This window comes from Glandiceps talaboti, chromosome 2 (genome assembly GCF_964340395.1).
Source record: "Glandiceps talaboti chromosome 2, keGlaTala1.1, whole genome shotgun sequence".
Lineage (NCBI taxonomy): Eukaryota > Metazoa > Hemichordata > Enteropneusta > Spengelidae > Glandiceps > Glandiceps talaboti.
The window spans coordinates 30,881,893-30,900,883 of NC_135550.1; the positions used below are offsets into that span (position 1 = coordinate 30,881,893).

Genomic DNA, 18,991 nt, shown 5'->3' on the forward strand with positions numbered 1-18,991 from the left:
TTTAAACCACCGACTTTAATGATTTTAACTTTAAAAAAAAACCCGAGAACTTCTTTGCCTTCCTGATCTTCATACATGTCTGTTTTCTTTCCCCCGTGATGTCTGTACATATTTCATCAAATTAACACAAAGGGGGTATTCTGACCGACATTTAGTTCGTCTCTGGGTAGGGGTAATGTTTTTCAAAAAAATAAAATAAAATAAAATCCCGACCTACCTATCCTATATTCTGAGGGAGTTTTGTCAGAAAGAGACAATTTTTTTATTTCGCTTTAGCATTTTCATGTTGCAACTTCCATTGTGTCTAACTCTCCGCTGAATACTCTTCTAGAGTCAGCCTGTGAAGCTAGGTCTTCAAAGACAACACGTAAACAAACGTCAAATTGGTCGAACTTTGTTTATTTTCATTTTTTTCAAGAATTGAAATTAGAAAGTAAATCGGTTTGAAAAATAACGTTTACCTCCAGTTTACTAAGATTGTTGCCTAAAGAAAATAGTAGTTTATTATGCTGTCTCTACAACAACAACAACAACAACAACAACAACAACAACAACAACAACAACACATATATGCGCTGCGAACAGATCAAAATGACCGTTCTATCCCACTGTACATGATATACACACGACGAATATATTGTTCCCTGAACCACTATTTGAATCAATTACATCTTGTGTGGTGAACGTGAGATTGGTTTTGAATTACACGTAATTGTAATGTATTTTATCCATCAAATAGTCTCCATGTCGAGACGAGTCTCTAAATTCGACGTTATCGTTTGTATAAATCAGCGGAGGTATATTTACTTTACTTTTGTTTGGATATCTGCCAACGTCCCTTTATTACAACTTGTATTAATTTGGAAAAACAAGCTATAGGCAAACTATTAACTATGATAGATACAACTTAAAATTATAATTTGTTGCATGTGGTAGGTGACACAAATGAGTGATAGGGATACCTTGGTTCTGTGGATATAATCACCCTGTAGTCAAGATTTAGTGTTACATCAGAGTAACACCCTACGTTACATGTTGTAACAGTGAACGAGGTTGAATGTGTCATCACCTGGGGAAATCTTGCATTCCTACTGTGAGTGTAATCATGTCAATTAATAGCTTACATCCCCATGCATCGTCGTAAACCACAGCCTCTTTTACGGCACCGCCCAAGACGCACCTCCATATTCGTTATTTCTCTGTGTCGCGGAAGAAATAACAGCTCTGGTTTGCGAGAATTATCCACATGTTGAAATAACGTTTTTAGTTTATGTCTGTATTAGCTTGGCAAAAGTTGATTTTCCATTGTCATATCTATGTATCTGTAGGTAATATGAGAGTTATTCAAGCACCCAAGTTTAAAACTTATAGCCATACATGGTAATAACGGTACCTGGCCATCTTGTGCGTAATTTCCTAAATTTAGAAATGATGTCAGTGGTGGCTGTATTGATCACTAACCTGGCACGGTTTTGGGTTTTAAGAAGGTAACAATACAATGGTCATAGATAACATCAAAACAACCAACAACTAGGTCATGTGATGTGGGATTTGCTGTCAATCATCCGATAACCAACTTGTAATTTCAATATGTAATCTGCGCCAACTTTAACTTTAACTATGTCATACTTGCAAGACCATATACGTGCACAGTGGTATCGATGAAAAGATACTTCATGATACGACTGGTGCAGACTGCGGCACACTGCTATACACTAGTACATCACCGTCTGTAAGGAAACAAAGAGCAGTGAGATTGCCAAAAGGGGGTCACACAATATGGAAACGTTATCTTTGTTGAAATAGACATGAGATAGACTAGGTATTGATAATTGAGTATTTGCTATGAAGCAGGGTGGTAAACATGCTATGTGTCACACAACAGAGAGAAACATGCCTACGCTGTGTTGTGTTGTCCTCGTTCTCACGATAAACATAGCCAGTACACAAAACAAAGGGAGATGATGGCTCACAAACTTATACCTTCAAAAATTAGACTTATGATATGTTAATCTTGTCATTTGTCTTCTTTGCAATACACATCAACACACCATTTAGAAGTATTGCTTCAATGAACGCGGGGATAGACTGTAGAATACAAGTACTGTTATATAATCCTGGTAGGTGTGACCACAATGTCATGATAGAGGGTTTGCAATCGTATACTAAGACAACATATTTCGTGAGTTGACGGGGAAGGGGGGGGGGGGGTTTATATCGTTTTAACATTCTAGAGAAATATTATTCATAACATTGTAGGGATGCAAGTACCATCATGATAAGTATTTTCGTACTCGATGGAAGAAGTTGGAATAAGCTGCTGGTTGCCACTCGATAAAAAAAATAGCAACGCTGTGATGCAATGACACGGTCATTTCTAAATTTAACTCCAATAATGCGTGAATAATGTGAGTAATAAGAATACTAAATGAGGTACTTTCCCTTTATGCTAATTAAAGTCGGCGGGTCTGATTTTGAAGAGTTCGTTCGTTCGAGTAGGATATCTGTGAAATGCTAACTTTGTTGAATGAGATCTTGATAGGCCGTGTTTCATGGTACAGAGAACACGGTAAAGCGGGGACAAAATCAGCAAATATCAGTACTTTTCGTCCTAAACTTACGCCGATTATCAACCTATTAGCTTACAGAACAAAAACAAAAATTTCACCAAACTTATCAAAAATAACCAGGAAAACATGACCCGAACTCTACCAAATAACTTCTCACGGACTAGCTAAGGTCACGGTCCAAAATCCAACCACAGTGAACAAGAATATCCGTACTACAGTGGTCTAAGCGTGCCAGAACAACAATGGCATAAGTCATAAAACTACTTTAGCGGCACAACATGTCAATAATAATATGGAAATGAAACAAAAACCGTTATATTGATGGTAATTCTCAGCTAATGACAACTACAATAGTGTTTCTATCATGTTGCGATTTAAGAGGCAATGTTATTCAGAAACTACAGGTAGCAATACAAAATGTATGTTAAATGTCCGTTCTCCCACCAATGTATGATAAATGTCCGTTCACCGACCAATGTATGTTAAATGTCCGTTCACCCATTCTCGCAAACCAGAGCTGTTACAAGTTGTATTTCTTCCGCGACAGTTCTAAATAACGGTGCTGTAAAACATGCCGTGGTTTGCGACGATGCGTTCACCGAACCAGTATGTCTACTATTAAAGATTTAACAATTTATTATTTACTGCCATTAAAGAAGGCGGTCATTGTTCAATTACAATCAGTAAAAATTACAACAATGAAAGAAACCAATTACCAAAGAAATGAAAATGAAATTTCGTTGATAGATTTTTAGCAACAAACGTACATTCTGTCATGAATACATGTAATAATTTACAGTTAATAAAAGTCTGATAAAAATCACTGATAAGGAAAGTAAACTGTGAAGTTTAAACTTCGATATTACAATTACGATGTTCACTTTTTATCTCAGCCATAACACAAGATTTGATCAAAAGTCGTTTTGGTAATTCGATGTCGAAGGGAAAACAAAGAGGTAATCGCTCTGCTGTAACAACTACTATAGCCTTTTTATTTAGTCATATAGTGTGTACAGGGACGCCAGATATTACATGTCTACTCATGGTGCTTACTTCACGCAAAACAGAGACCTAGCTAAATCATAGACAGTGGGGAGACCGGACCATTGTCCTTTGGATAAATTAAGTCTCAGACCAATACAAGTTTTCAATACAGTTGATGAACTGAGGTAAAAAGGTCAAAACACCGTAAATTAACATGGTCTGTGTAGTATACAATATGCTTCTGTGTGTTTTAAGGTAAACAGAGCGACTGTAACACGTGGGTGTACCTCTCTTTATGTGAACTTGAACTCTGCGGTCACGAGCCACATGGTCTAACAGTTAATATTATGTGGTCAAGGCGGATGAATGTCACAAACATGTCAAGGTGAACTGTGCGATCTTGGAATCAGGACAATGGCCGGCCATACGTTTCGAACAATTCGACTGTCTAGCTAGTGTAAGCATATGGTTGATGAAATCTTTAGCAGTCAATACATTAATCGCTTCACTTCAATTAGATGAGTATCTGTGATTGAAATCGACAACAGGTGTATTTTTTGAGAGAATGATTGTCGGCTTAGATTTCTAACAGACGACCAGTCGTTTTTCAATGACATGACCCTATAAAGATGAAGACCATAGAGTAGTAGACGAGAGACAATGTCATCCGGCCATGAATGATTCAACTATTGATTTCCCCATTGTCGACTAGAATAACTAGTTCTAAATGGAGTTCATTCAACTGAATAAAACTACGGTGTCTCCCCTCTTAGACATCAAACCGTTAACGTTATCAACCACGTCACTACTGTATACGCTGTTGCAGACATAATCATTGAAGGGGTATTTTAAATTTCTGGAACACGATGTTTCTCTTCGAATCACACTGTCATAAACTAGAGGTAAGTAAAACCAACATTTTTTCGATTTTAAGGAAATAAACGTATTCACATATCAAACCGAATTATTTTTTTTAAAGTGTGTATTGTCGGCAGAATATCTATTATAAGATATACTTGATTTGATTTTTACTGCAATGAACACAGTGATTTATTATTTTCTTTTTTATAAATTATTTCCAGTTTGGTATATATGTATGTTATCGCCGTCGTCAAAGAGTAATATTCATTTTCATTATATGAACGAACTACTTCGCACCAAGTTTGAAAACGTCTAAGATTATCTCATGTTTAGTCTTTTAGTTGGTTAACTGAGTTGATATTTTATATATTTACTTGAATATTTACAGTAGGAGAGAGAGAGAGAGAGAGAGAGAGAGAGAGAGAGAGAGAGAGAGAGAGAGAGAGAGAGAGAGAGAGAGAGAGAGAGAGAGAGAGAGAGAGAGAGAGAGAGAGAGATCGGTATTATCTGTATCATTGTCACACAAGGGACTGAGGCAGACACGACGAATTTTAACCCACCCGAAAAAGGAAACACGTTAACAACTGCTAGACATACAATAAGTGGGCATTGCATCACTTGTAATGACATATAGACATATGTAGTTGGCGTGTTGTACTATTTGGACCTTTATATGGAGTCAAATCATCACTGGACTGCTATGAATCGCCTCTAAAAATAAAAGATAATCCTATATCATAACAAAATCAATAATTTTAGAAAATAAAAACAAGACAAATATTTAATGTCACATCATGTTAGTCCATAACCCTGCAGAAAAATACATTATATTTAATCTACTGCTGTTGTCAGTATGTGCCGTTTAAAAGTCACGCTTAGTTGTAGGTCACATCCAGTAGCCTCGACGTCCAATCAACAGTAGACTGGATTGTGCGCCCTCTATCAAGCCAACTTTAAAACATACATTTGTCATTTTTTACTGAAGTAATGTACTTCAAGTTAGCCTACATTGGATTTCATACTGTGATGAAAAAATAAATGTCTTAAATTTGTGCAGAATTATACTGAGTGGGAAGAATACAAATTAATAAACTATACCACAGGTAGGCTTATATATATCCCATGTTTACTACTAACGATAACGTGTGACGCATGTCATATTCATATCCTCATAAACTGTGTCAGAAGAAAAGGCAATGTGTCACAATTACAGTATTAAAACCATGACACGTGTTTCTATGTGACGTATGTTCATAGAATACATTGTTATAAGGAAAACATTTCGTGCGATTTAACTCAGCATGTGTACATCAACAATGCGCATGCGCTAAACAAGTACAGACCTGTTTTTGAGTCGACAGCAACTTTAGCACGTGAAATACTGTCTCGCGCCTCCGGACCTTTAAACATCGGGTAAGAAAACTAATATTGTATCATTTAGTGGTGAGGAGGATCAATAATTGGTTGGGAAGTTATTTTTAACATTGGATGCAACTTTGTGGATCAAATTACAGCGATATCTACTTTGGATGACTGACTCGGTGATGGCATGATACCCGTAGTGTTGCTATCGCTGTAAACATGGTTAACCGGTCTTTCATGTCACTCTAATATTCATTCGGCGATATTTTGTTCTGCAATAATTAGAATTTTTCTCAAAAGTAAGCATCGCGATATATTGACTTTCGTTTTGTTGATGAAGCATTATTTAGACTTCTGTATATGACTGCCGTATCAGGGTACTGCATGCATTGTAGTGACTATGCCAGTACGACGTACACCCTGTTGTTGAGATCCAGGGAAATCCCCATATCAAAAATTGCTGAATCAGGTTTGCATCCTTACACAATTATAAACCTCGTTCATTTTTCAGACAAGATCTCGTCATAATTATTTGTTTCTTGGATGAAATATGACAGTATAGTTTCTGGCGTTATTAGGACCCACAACGAGCTTTGTTCGATGCCCATGTAAAAAAAAACACACTCGTTGGAACAAGGTCACATTTGAGAAAATGCTTACGTCAGGATATTTAGCGCTCTAGTTTGATTAAAAGCAACAAACGTTGTGAGGAATTATTGGAAAATGTGTCCATGTGCTCGAACTCCAATGCTTTAACTGTACCATGCACTAACAAAGCCATGACTCCATTTCGTCACGCCGTGACAGTCCTCGCTTGTTGTTGTGACCGAAACTCACCCATATATCTGTTGTTTATAAACTTCAAATTTTATTTCAAAACTATTTTTTAAAGCAAATCTTTTTATTTTATGCTACAGGAAGAATTTGGCCACGTATACATGGAAGTAATGGACGAACTACAATGTGAACACATGACGTTCGTCAAGGGTAATAATTCAAACGAAGTGCAGTTTGACGATGATCGCTATCAACGAGATTCTACAATACAGAACGAAATTATGCCAATGTTGATAAAAGAGGGGCTTAAATTCACCATCCAGGCTAAACGAAGAGCCAAAGGACTTGATGATTTGAAAGTGGAAAACTATTGCAGAAAACCCGATGAAGTAAGTAAGATTTTAATTATACGAATCCATGTAAGGAAAAACTCTTGTATAGTATCGCTATGACTATGCATGTGACCGTTGTAGGCTTCACCTTTGACGGCATTTCTCATTTCCCTTCCCGAAAAAGATGATTTTGAATCAGTTCTTATAATTATTTCCATAAAAATTAAAGCACTTTCGCCCCTAAATATAACACGCAAATGCATTCACTTGGGACTTCATCACTTATACTTACAAATTCATTAAACTGTTCAGATTGTATTGAATTGAATTGAATTGAATTGAAAACCAAAACATCCTACACTCACGTTCGTTCGTTAATTTAAAATTTAAATATTTCTTATTTTTAAATATGTTTTATATATGAGAACAATTTTCTGAACTCTGAACTTAAAACACGTAATATTTTACATATACAAGAAAACATTAACATATACATTGTTACAGTATGTTATAGAGAGAAAGACAAGTCAGTTAAAGTGTAAAAAAATCAACTCTCCTTGTTGACCCCAACGTCTGTTTAGACAGTATATCAGATATTGGTGACGAATTGTTATAACTTATATTTAGGTGTATTTCTAGTAGTAGCGGCATTTTCAGGTTAGTTACATTGGCCAATTACTGACTGCTTTGTAGAGCTTGGACTTGGACTTAAACAGTCCTGGTCCATCAACAACAACAATTAACGTTGACAACAATTTGAAAAATAGATATAAGTTACATAAGAAGTTGAGTTATATTCATTCACTACGTATTGACATTTCATCAAAACTTACTAACGTCTTACGTCTATAAACCAGCTCACTTCCGAAGATTTGGAGCGACGCCGCATTCGACGAGAGAGAAATAGAATCGCAGCGGCCAAGTGCCGAAAAAAGACACAGAGCAGGCTTACTATTTTGGCGCAGGTAATGAGATTGTATTGTTTATATTTTTCTCAAAATCTCCTCCCTCCCTCCCTCCCCCCCCCCTCTCTCTCTCTCTCTCTCTCTCTCTCTCTCTCTCTCTCTCTCTCTCTCTCTCTCCCTCTCTCTCTCCCCTCTCCCTCTCCCTTTCCCTCTCTCTCTCTCTCTCTCTCTCTCTCTCTCTCTCTCTCTCTCTCTCTCTCTCCTCCCCCAGTCTCTAGATATGTAATGTGTCGCTGTCTATCTCTCTGTCTCCCTCTGTAGATCTTTGTACTAAGCGTCCCTTTCTACCCCCTGCCTCACCCACCCACCCACTCACTCACTCACTCACTCACTCACTCACTCACTCACTCACTCACTCACTCACTCACTCACTCACTCACTCACTCACTCACTCACTCACCCACCCACTCACTCACTCACTCACTCACTCACTCACTCACTCACTCACTCACTCACTCACTCACTCACTCACTCACTCACTCACCCACCGACCGCTCACTCGCTCAATGTATGGTAAAGCTTAATCATTGTAATGTTCGGATTCCGGATTTTACTTTTAATTCAGTGATTTTATTCCCTCTTGAATGCGTAGGAGGTAAAATGCCTAGAAGAGGCCAATGTCAGATTACATGTAAAGGTGAAGCAACTTGAAGCTGAGAAGGCACAGTTGTCAGAGGTTTTACAGTCACACATGGCGGAAAATCGTACATGTTTGGTCCATTCTCCAGAACAATACACTGCCACTGCTGATATCATCTCCGAACCTACAACTCCCACAGACATTATGATCAACACTATGGATTCGATTGTACGAGGGGACACTGCCTTTTCACCGATTTCTACATACACTGGCGAATTGTCAATCATTGATTGGCCTTCAACAAATATCATATGTTAAACTCAGAAACTTCGTAAAGTTTGTTTTAACAACATTCAAGGCTGACGGGAGAGGAACGCTGAAATGTTTTGGCTGCACATCCATGATAATGGTACCTAAGTAGTTTGTTCAAACACAGGTCAGATGAGAGAATTGGAAATAAAAGCTCTTTTCCATATTTGTCATAACTACATTTTCAACAAGTGTGTCAGTCGCAGTCACTCAAGGTCAAGACGAATTGAATGGGAAATTCAGGATGCCTGTGTTTGGTTACAGTAGTCGTCGTTCTCTTATTGTTTATATTTCAATTTGATATTTCAGTGGCTTTCAGGATACATATAGTTCAGTGTTTTGAAGTTGGAGATTTCCCAATTAGGAGGAAACGTTGAGAGAAACACAAAATAAACACTTATAGTTGACCTCATTTTTGAAAAATGTTTGGCCATGTTATTACATCATGTATTGTTCGTAAACTATGGCCGTTACAACTCTACGTTATATTTCATCTTTTATTTTCATGATTTTTGTACATAACTTAATCATGTTTAGTGAGTCACTAAATCTTTTGTACAATTATATTTTTTTTTATCTAATAATTTGACAAAAAGTAAAAAAAAATGTTTTGTAATCATTTATCTATTATATCATCAGAATGTTTATTTGAATGTGTACTCTGTTTATCATAGGCAAGTTTCATTCTTGAATGTTAACAGTTTCCGGTTCAAACTATTCACACCAGGTTAAAGGTTACCATAATGACGTCGATGTATGCTGTTTTGTGTGAAATGTTACAAATTGTCTTATTGACACAAAATCATTGCTACTGTAGATTGTTACATTGTTACATCACACAACTGTTAACCCTTTGTTGCATCATTTGTTTCTTTCATTTATATTTATGTATTACAGAGACAGGAACATTTCATATATTCCTACAATTATATATTTGGATAATAAAAACAGTATATATTCTAGCTTAAAGGTTTGTGTTCATGGCAGAGAGATTGAGAGGAGAGAGAGAGAGAGAGAGAGAGAGAGAGAGAGAGAGAGAGAGAGAGAGAGAGAGAGAGAGAGAGAGAGAGAGAGAGACAGACAGACAGACAGACAGACAGACAGACAGACAGACAGACAGACAGACAGACAGACAGACAGACAGACAGAGAGGGGGGGACAGAGATAGAGACAGAGACAGAGATAGAGAGATGGGAAGAAGATATGCTGTATTTTTTGGTTTGTTTGATAATTTAATGGAGTGTGAAGGGGATGAGTGCCGGGATGAATGGTAATAGGATGTAGTAAAATCTTGTATATCCAACAATACACTACTGATCTATCTCTTTCGATGTCATTCAATGAAATGACAAAATTCAAAGTCCACTTGATGGAGAAAATAACAAAAGTCAATAATCTAGAAATAACAAGAAAATCCACAAGTACCCTCTGATTACAAATTGGCCTTAATGTGGCCATTGCAAGTCCTCGACGATCGATGTGGCTGCAGTAGATATACAGAGCGCCACCAAAGTTTTGTACGATTTACAAATTCTTTAAAAACGAAAGAAAAAGCTGTGTTGACGGTTGCTTATTTGCTATAACTGTTTCTCTGATAACCTCTCATATTTTCCGTTACTGAACCCCCATCCCCACCCCAACTATTTAAACATATTTTCTCTTAGTAATATTAGTTTTAATAAATATTAAAACGTGATCACCAGTTTATTTTTTTTTATGTTTTGACATGCGATCCCAGACACGTTGCCAATCATATTGTGGCTGACTTCTTTCGATAGCATCGGCTGTGCTGTGTTGATTTCGAGAGCCGTAAATCCGGGTCATTATCTGCACAAGGAGCACTAGTACTTCAAACAAGAATGAATCGAGTGAAATCGTAAGGTTGGTGGCGCTCTATGGTACATGTTGTTTCTGCACTAATGATGTTTAGAATCTCATGTTGAATAATTTTGCGATAATATTTGATAACTACAAGATATTCTTCTTTTAATAATTCAGTAACAATTGTCGTTTTTCATCATTCAAGGGTTGCCTCAAAACGTGTGGCGATTCATTCTTCTATGCAAAGTGCTGTTTAGCAAACTGTTAGTATTGTTTCTATCCCCGGAATTCCACCAATATCAGCAAATAGTACCTATCTAATCACGGACAGACTAACAGTGAATAGCCCTGATTATGGGGGACGGGGGTATTGTAACTTGTTATTTCTTGATGTGCTTGACACTAGAATATACAACTTGTACATAGATCGTTAAGTTCAAAGTGTACTCTGTACAGTATATTCGGTAGGTCACAAGTCTGTGTCAGTAATTATATCGACGGACTGTGCTTGCATAGAAGGTACATCTTCAGGTGATAAAGCCATCGTTCTTTCACCTCCTGAAGGTATTTCAGCCGCCATGGGATCTGCCATCGATTCCTGTGCAAAAGTATAAAAGTATATGGTCAAAACCACAACATTAGTTATTAATTCGAATACATAGTGTATTTATACACTCATGTAACTCTCAATCCCTAAACTGTTATAAAATAATTGTTATCCTGGTCAAAACGTTTTCCATAGTCTTTCCATAATAAACAAACATACTTCTTAGGAGAATATTTTCCCCATTTCATCTCTACCCCGATCGTGTACTCAAATACGAATATTTGTAATCCTGTGTGGACCAAGAAAAGTAATTACAAATGTATCACCCACTCCAGTGCATCGTGCGGCCCGGCCTCTCTAGAAATGGCAAATCTTGTTTAGAAAATGTCTTCTGTACACTGGGGGGGGGGGGGCATTCTGTGAAACGTACAGAGCCAGGAACTGCTAATCTCTTTAAAGGTTAGCATTGGTTTTGGTAATATTATCATAACGACATTAGTAGCTCATAGTTGTGTTTGTTTCCCAGGACTTTGTATACAGCAGACCTCTTCTTAACCAGGTTTCCCAGGACTTTGTATACAGCAGACCTCTTCTTAACCAGGTTTGCCAAGTTATTTCAGAGAAGCTGTGTTGATGAACATCACTTTTGGTGAGCCCCATAAAGAAATGCAGCTAAGATAAAATGAGCCTCGTCTTTGTTCCCCTTAAAGTTGTGATTGACCGCACACAATGATAGATATTATCACATCAAACTGGAAACCACGTGGCTTAAATTATACCAAGTACTTACTGAAGTCGACTGGTTGGTACTGATCGGTGTGGGATTTTCTAACGACGGTTGATTATTTCTGGTATACCGCATTTCTGTAAGACGACTTAGGTTGTATGTTTCGATATTACACGGCCCGGGATTAGTTTCTCTTGGTGATACAGCCATCGTTAGGACTAGAGTTGCAGTGATAGATTGGTCGTCACAACTGTCAAATAAATAAACGGTCGTGAAAACTTAAGGATTGTTTTCCGTTTTCCTTTATTCATATTTACCCCCCGTACGGATACGGAGGTATTAAAAGGGGGATGTCTGTCTGTCTGTCTGTCTGTCTGTCTGTCTGTCTGTCTGTCTGTCTGTCTGTCTGTCTGTCTGTCTGTCTGTCTGTCTATCTGTCTGTCTATATGTATGTATGTATGTATGTATGTATGTATGTATGTATGTATGTATGTATGTATGTATGTATGTATGTATGTATGTATGTATGTATGTATGTATGTATGTATGTATGTATGTATGTATGTATGTATGTCTGTCATTATTTTCTTAAAAACGGCTGGTTCAATTATAATGAAATTTGGTACATATAATGTTTGGGGTACCGGTTATGGCTAGACCTGATTAGTTTTTGAGCGAGATCTGTTCATGTTAATTAGGGAAATTTGCATATAAATGAAATCAACTAATTAAGCAATATCTTAAGACTGCACACTTCAATTTCAATAAAATTTAGTATATTCGTTAAACATAACAACATACATTTGTCCTATAAAATTTGTTGATGTACCTTACAGCGTTAATGAATAATTTGCATAACTAATTAGTTTTGGTAACATTAGGCTATATCTTAAGAAAGCATTCTTCAATGTCAATATAATTTAGTACATATAAGAAAACGCATATGTCCTATAAAATTTGTTAATGTACCTTACAGTGTTAATGAATAATTTACATAATTAATGATTTTCGGTAATTAGGCCATATCTTAAGAATACATACTTTCGATTTCAATATAATTCAGTACATGATACACTGACCATAAGAATCGCATATGTCCTGTAAAGCTTGTTGATGTACCTTTCAGTGTTAATGAATAATTTGCATAATTAATGATTCTTGGTAATTAGGTTATATCTTACGACTGCATACTTCAATTTCAATACCATTCAGTACACACATTAAACATAACAGGGTGCATATCTCCTATAAATGTTATTGATTTCGCTTGAAGATTTAGTGAATAATTTGCATAATTAATTATTTTCGGTAATTAGGCTATATCTTAAGACTGCATACTTCAATTTCAATATAATTTACTACATACATTAAACACAGCAAAGTTTATACGCCCTATAAAGTTTGTTGATGTACCTTACAGTGTTAATAACTAATTTGCATGATTAATGATTTTTGGTAATTAGGATATATCATAAGAATGCATACTTGAATTTCAATATCATTTAGTACATGCATTAACCATAACAAAGCGGATATGTCCTATAGAATTTGTTGATATAGCTTAACATTTTTAATGAGAAATGTGCATAATTAATGATTAGGTAACTAGGCTGCATCTGGGAAATGCAAGCTTCAAATTTCGTATAATATGATACATACATGTATATCAACCACAATAATACGCACCTGTCCTATGAAGTTTGTTGCTACAACTTTTACCTTTAATGAGTATTTTGAATAATGAACGATATTCAGTAATATAAGTAGACAGTCGACAGTCGCTCGCGCCTTTTTTTCCTACGTTTTATCTAAACTTAACTTGAGTCGTTATCGCGCTTCGATCCGGCGCAATACTACTATAATCGCATACTGATATCGAGGGCCGAAGCTCGGGCCTTCGGCCCTCGATCTCTCGGGCCGTCGGCCCTCGATTTCAGTATGCAATTATAGTAGTGTCGCGCCGGATCGGAGCGCGGCGACGACTTAAGTTTAGATAAAACGTGGGAAAAAACGCCCGAACGACTGTCGACTGTGTATAATATAAGCAGTATAATGCACTCTTAAAATTCCGTATAATTTGGCACATACATTAACCTAAGAAAGCACGCTTGTCCAAAACAGCCTGTTACCACAGTTTTTAAAGTTTAATTTGCATAATTAGTGATTCCCTTACGAGAGGCATTCATTTTAAATCTGGTTCTTTATTATTGTCGTTCTTGTTTAATCAGTCATTGCTCCGGCGTGTTTAGTTTACATTGCGCATGCGCGTTTAATGCATTCTGAAAGACTGATGTCTCAGGCGCTAGTTTTTGTGTCGGTTGTGCGCTAGTAAATTTTTACCATTGGTAAAAGTATCAATCGCACCGGAGCTGGTTCCGCATTTCCTGTAAAAAAGAAATCAAAACTTCTGTTTGTGTATGTGCAATACCTGCAGATTGCAGTTCCGAAAACCGAAACAATAAAACGACTGAGATTTAAAAATAAAAAGAAAGACGTTGATTTATACTACACTTTTGTTCATTATATCGCTTGGGGAAAATGGACATGGGAGAATAGAGGGTGGTCATGGAGTTTTTGCATGACCGAAAAGACGCTAGAAATAGCGTAGACGGCACAGGAATATATAACTATTTTTATTCTAAATAGTACCACAAAGTGATGGAATGTGTGTATTATTCACCTTAAATCATTTCAAGTTTAATGTCATATCTGACAACATGTCCATAATAATATGTACTCGTACTAGAGTTCGTATCTGGCAGATTAGCAAAGACCTGACACTTACCATTGGTGTGAAGAAAGGTCGACTTTCATGATATGTGTATCCACCTGCAGGAAAGTCCAGAGTTTCAATACTGCAAACAGTCCCCGCAATTCAGTTAGGAGATAAATATTGTTACTTTGATAACACTAGTTGTCCATTGAGATGTGAATTCTCATCGGCAGTAGACACACTGAACCAATTTAACAATTGTCACATTTAAGTGAGTTGGTTACTCCTCAGGGTCATACATACTTGACACAGCCTCACACTCGTGCTTGCGCACTTGTTGTCGCCCTAGCGCCCTCTACGATAAAGGTGATACGGTGTATAGGTTGAATAGTTACACGATTATATAGAAAGCAAACCATTATTATCTTATCTTAAAGTAACGTGGAAGGCACTTATCAAACACATACATACATACATACATACATACATACATACATACATACATACATACATACATACATACATACATACATACATACATACATACATACATACATACATACATACATACATACATACATACATATAGTCATACATACATACATACATACATACATACAGTCATACATACATACATACATACATACATACAGTCATACATACATACATACATACATACATACATACATACAGTCATACATACATACATACATACATACATACATACATACATACATACATACATACATACATACATACATACAGTCATACATACATACATACATACATACAGTCATACATACATACGTACATACATACAGTCATACATTCATACGTACATACGTACGTACATACATACATACATACATACATACATACATACATACATACATACATACATACATACATACATACATACATACATACATACATACATACATACATACATACATACTTAGTAAATACTCAACACTCGCTATTTATAACAGACTCCTCCTGGATATAGAATATTCAGTAGCTAGTATGTTTGAATAGATTGCCAATTCGCTAGTTACATTGGTGGGTGTTTTTATTTTCCCACTTCTAGCTAGAGTCGGGACTAAAGTCACAGAATAACACCAGGCAAGCAACACAACACAACACAACACAACACAACACAACACAACACAACACAACACAACACAACACAACACAACACACATGAAAAACGTTACCGAGAAATCAATCCATGGACAGAAGTAAATGATATTACATTTTTGAATTTCATGCACGCATGATTGAAATTAATTATTTGCACGATAGAAAAAAAATATCAATCGTGCTTACTAAAAATGTAATCGATCAGAACGATTGAAATATTTGAAAGCCGACATCGACATTTTATGTGTTCAGTCGTGTAAAAATGCCAATCTTGCAACTAAATTCAAGTATTTCGTCAGCTTTTTCGGCTTTCAAAAATGTCAATCGTGAATTACCTGTAGGCCTGACATTTTTTAAATAGAATAAGTGGGGTGTGTAGATTATTTATTATATATATATATATATATATATATATATATATATATATATATATATATATATATATATATATATATATATATATATATATATATATATATATATATATATATATATATTTGTTTTCATATGTGAGTGTCTAATTCAGGTAGTTATCTTTTCCGTTGTTTTCCATATGGTCTCTGTGTTGTTGGTATCTTCTCATCAGATGTACATCCATTACAGATTGAAAGAACAGTTTCATATTGTCTTTTTAAGCTGAGGTCAGTTTCCGCATCCACTATTTCTTGCGAGACTTGATAATTTTTACGATTTTATTTTGAATACGCAAAAAGTTGAGGGTCGGCGTGAAAAACTAGGTGGGGTCAAGTAACCGGAACAAACTTTTTCTTAGGCCTTACATTTTTGAAACGTACGATTGATAATTATGCTCCGTGATCATAAACGTGACGTAGATCAATGGTATCAGCCCACAGTCAGTATAAAAGGATCAACAGTTGTAGTAAATGCCCACAGCTCACGGCATATCTTGTCAAGTATGGGCGGGAAATCCGTATCCGTTTTTTCTGTTTTATGTGTATCTCAGTGAAGATCCTTTGAGATTCAATTAGAAACGGGGGACTTATACAATAAGGCGATTATCATCCACTCGGCAATAGTGACAATTTCGTGTTTAATGTCATTGGCTTGCCTTAATTTAAAATCATGGACAATGCAAATGCAATGTGTATATATGGCAGAGGCAAGAATGTTTGCTTTTCCCTCTTGTGTGGAGTTTAGTAGAACAGCAGTCGATAATATCATCCGGTCCGTAAATTTATGGTCAGTCAGAAGTCGGCATGGCACATGAAATTCTACCAGTCTACACACCCAGTACGGCAGGAACAATTCTATATCGCTATTACGTCAATTTTGGAAACATACCGTATATTCACAGCGGAAACGTGGGTATGCCGGTTTGCCTATTCACATTTTAGCGTTCCCTATAGTATCTGTAATATGATCTAGTCATGCATATAATGTCCATGGTAGGTTGGCCAGCACTTCACACAATTATGTCCAATTTGGTATACCTGACGGCTGGTTAACAATACATAACTGTATGAAGGTGAGTTGTTTATCGTAATCACAAACTATGAGAAGTTTAACGACACGAAATTTACCGTACCACTTGCGATAAATAGCTACGTTGAATGTTCATACACTTTTAACATATAAACATTAAATTAAGAAAGATAATATTAACTGAGAAGTTATATGAAATCTTATTTGGATATAAAAAAAGTATCAAATTATAATTAGTTTCCTTGGTTGTAAACAGACCAATTTTAGGAATATGATAACATTTTATGAAGCTAAGTATGTATACTGCGCATATCATGTACGATGGCACCGGACCAATGTTTAAATTAGTACGTTGTATATAACATATAACATTTCTGGAAGCAAACAAATGAAACGTTTAAATCTAAAACTTTACGGTATCCAACGTTTTATACTGTCACGTTTATAGTGTACCCGCGCCGCCGCCGACAAGGACAAGGACAACGACCGAGACTCGGGCCCTTCTGAGTGTTAGAATGTCTCAAGCATCATTCTCATGAATGGAGAAATAAAAGAAATCTTTAGATACATGTGTACAATATTTTTCACAACAAAGATTTAGAAATATGATAACCTGTACCATATAAATAACCATTTTTCAACCATAGATTCTATGTTTCAACCATAATACTTCAATTTTATATCAAGTGATATGATCACATTTATTGGACAGTTCATATCTGCAGAAATTCTAAATACCCGACACTTATTATTGCTGTGACCAAGAGGTAGAATAGCCTTCGAAAAGCCATGCCATGCCATGATAACCAACCTCGTTGAGAGGCTAGTGAAGGTAAGGTCGTACCTGGTCGGACTAGTAGAATAACACTGTATAGCGCCATCAACCGTCGCAAATCCTTAATTATGTGTCCTAAAATTAGAACATAGGTGGCATATCTGGGCATATCCCCTTCTGAAATGTATCCAAGGAATATCCATCCCAGGAATCCAAGTACAATTTCATGTGTCATACATCCGAAAGTTTCCTTGCTGTGATTTCCTATGATTGTACAGTACAGGCTAGATCCATACAGATCATTGTCTTTCGATGATTATATTCTGTGTAAATTTCTTAAATGACAGTTGTTCCTTGGGGACTATGTGGGAAGAATCTTTCAGTACTATTTTTTTTTTTACAAAACCCAGTCCGATTCTGTCCGTGGTACAATGTTGTCTACTGATACAATGGTACGGTATGAAATCAATATCGGAGGGTAAGGTAAACGTACACTGTTACAGGAGGACTACTACACAAGAGTGACCCTGTTTTCTTTCTGTTTCCCGACCGACCCAAATTTTTTATTTGCCCCCGCCCTTAATATTTTGCGGAACAGTGCCATCTCTCCGCAAGAATAAGCAAGTGTCTGGACTGTCGATGTAATCTACAGTCATGTTGGCGATACACTAGTTCATTAACATAGCATTTTTTAATGACGGAAGTTATTCAAGTGTGGGGGGGGGGGGGGCTGAAAACATGACAATTGTGTAGAGAAGCTGGGAAAGGACTTGTTACCAGGAATCCAATAAAGAGAAGATAGGGTGAAGGAAAAGGGGGTGCAGAGATATATGAAGATGATTTTTTTAAACATTTTTTTTTAAATTCGACCGACCGACCGCGACCCAGTTACCATTAAAAAAATAGGGTCACCTTATAATTCTACCACCTCGTCTGACTTTACAGTTTGAGGTACATGCGCCATCATACGAATAGTTGTAATCCACTGATATAAATGCTATCGTGAAATTTAAGTACTTTTAAGTAGACCTCGGAGTCATATATATATAAAGACACTTATATGAATATATATATATATATGAATA

At 36.4% G+C, this 18,991-nt stretch overlaps 1 protein-coding gene across 2 annotated transcripts; it reads left to right on the forward strand.

Moving 5' to 3' along the window:
• The first annotated feature begins 4,356 nt into the window (after positions 1 to 4,356).
• On the forward strand, positions 4,357 to 9,633 carry LOC144453503 (uncharacterized). Of its 2 annotated transcripts, none has more exons than XM_078144816.1 (4): positions 4,357 to 4,456; positions 6,695 to 6,943; positions 7,744 to 7,851; positions 8,444 to 9,633. In XM_078144816.1, the coding sequence occupies exons 1-4, from the start codon at positions 4,421 to 4,423 to the stop codon at positions 8,747 to 8,749; spliced, it is 699 nt and encodes a 232-aa protein (XP_078000942.1). In that variant the 5' UTR covers positions 4,357 to 4,420; the 3' UTR covers positions 8,750 to 9,633. The 2 variants fall into 2 exon arrangements, with proteins under 2 accessions (XP_078000942.1, XP_078000943.1); XM_078144817.1 differs by lacking the exon at positions 4,357 to 4,456 and adding an exon at positions 5,685 to 5,828.
• Positions 9,634 to 18,991: the final 9,358 nt, after the last annotated feature.

Bases quoted from the DNA above. Each gene is read 5' to 3' on its own strand.
- LOC144453503 (XM_078144816.1), top strand. From the start codon at position 4,421: ATGTTTCTCTTCGAATCACACTGTCATAAACTAGAG. The intron at 4,457-6,694 runs GTAAGTAAAACC...TTTATGCTACAG, and splicing joins CACACTGTCATAAACTAGAG to GAAGAATTTGGCCACGTATA. The intron at 6,944-7,743 runs GTAAGTAAGATT...TCTATAAACCAG, and splicing joins ATTGCAGAAAACCCGATGAA to CTCACTTCCGAAGATTTGGA.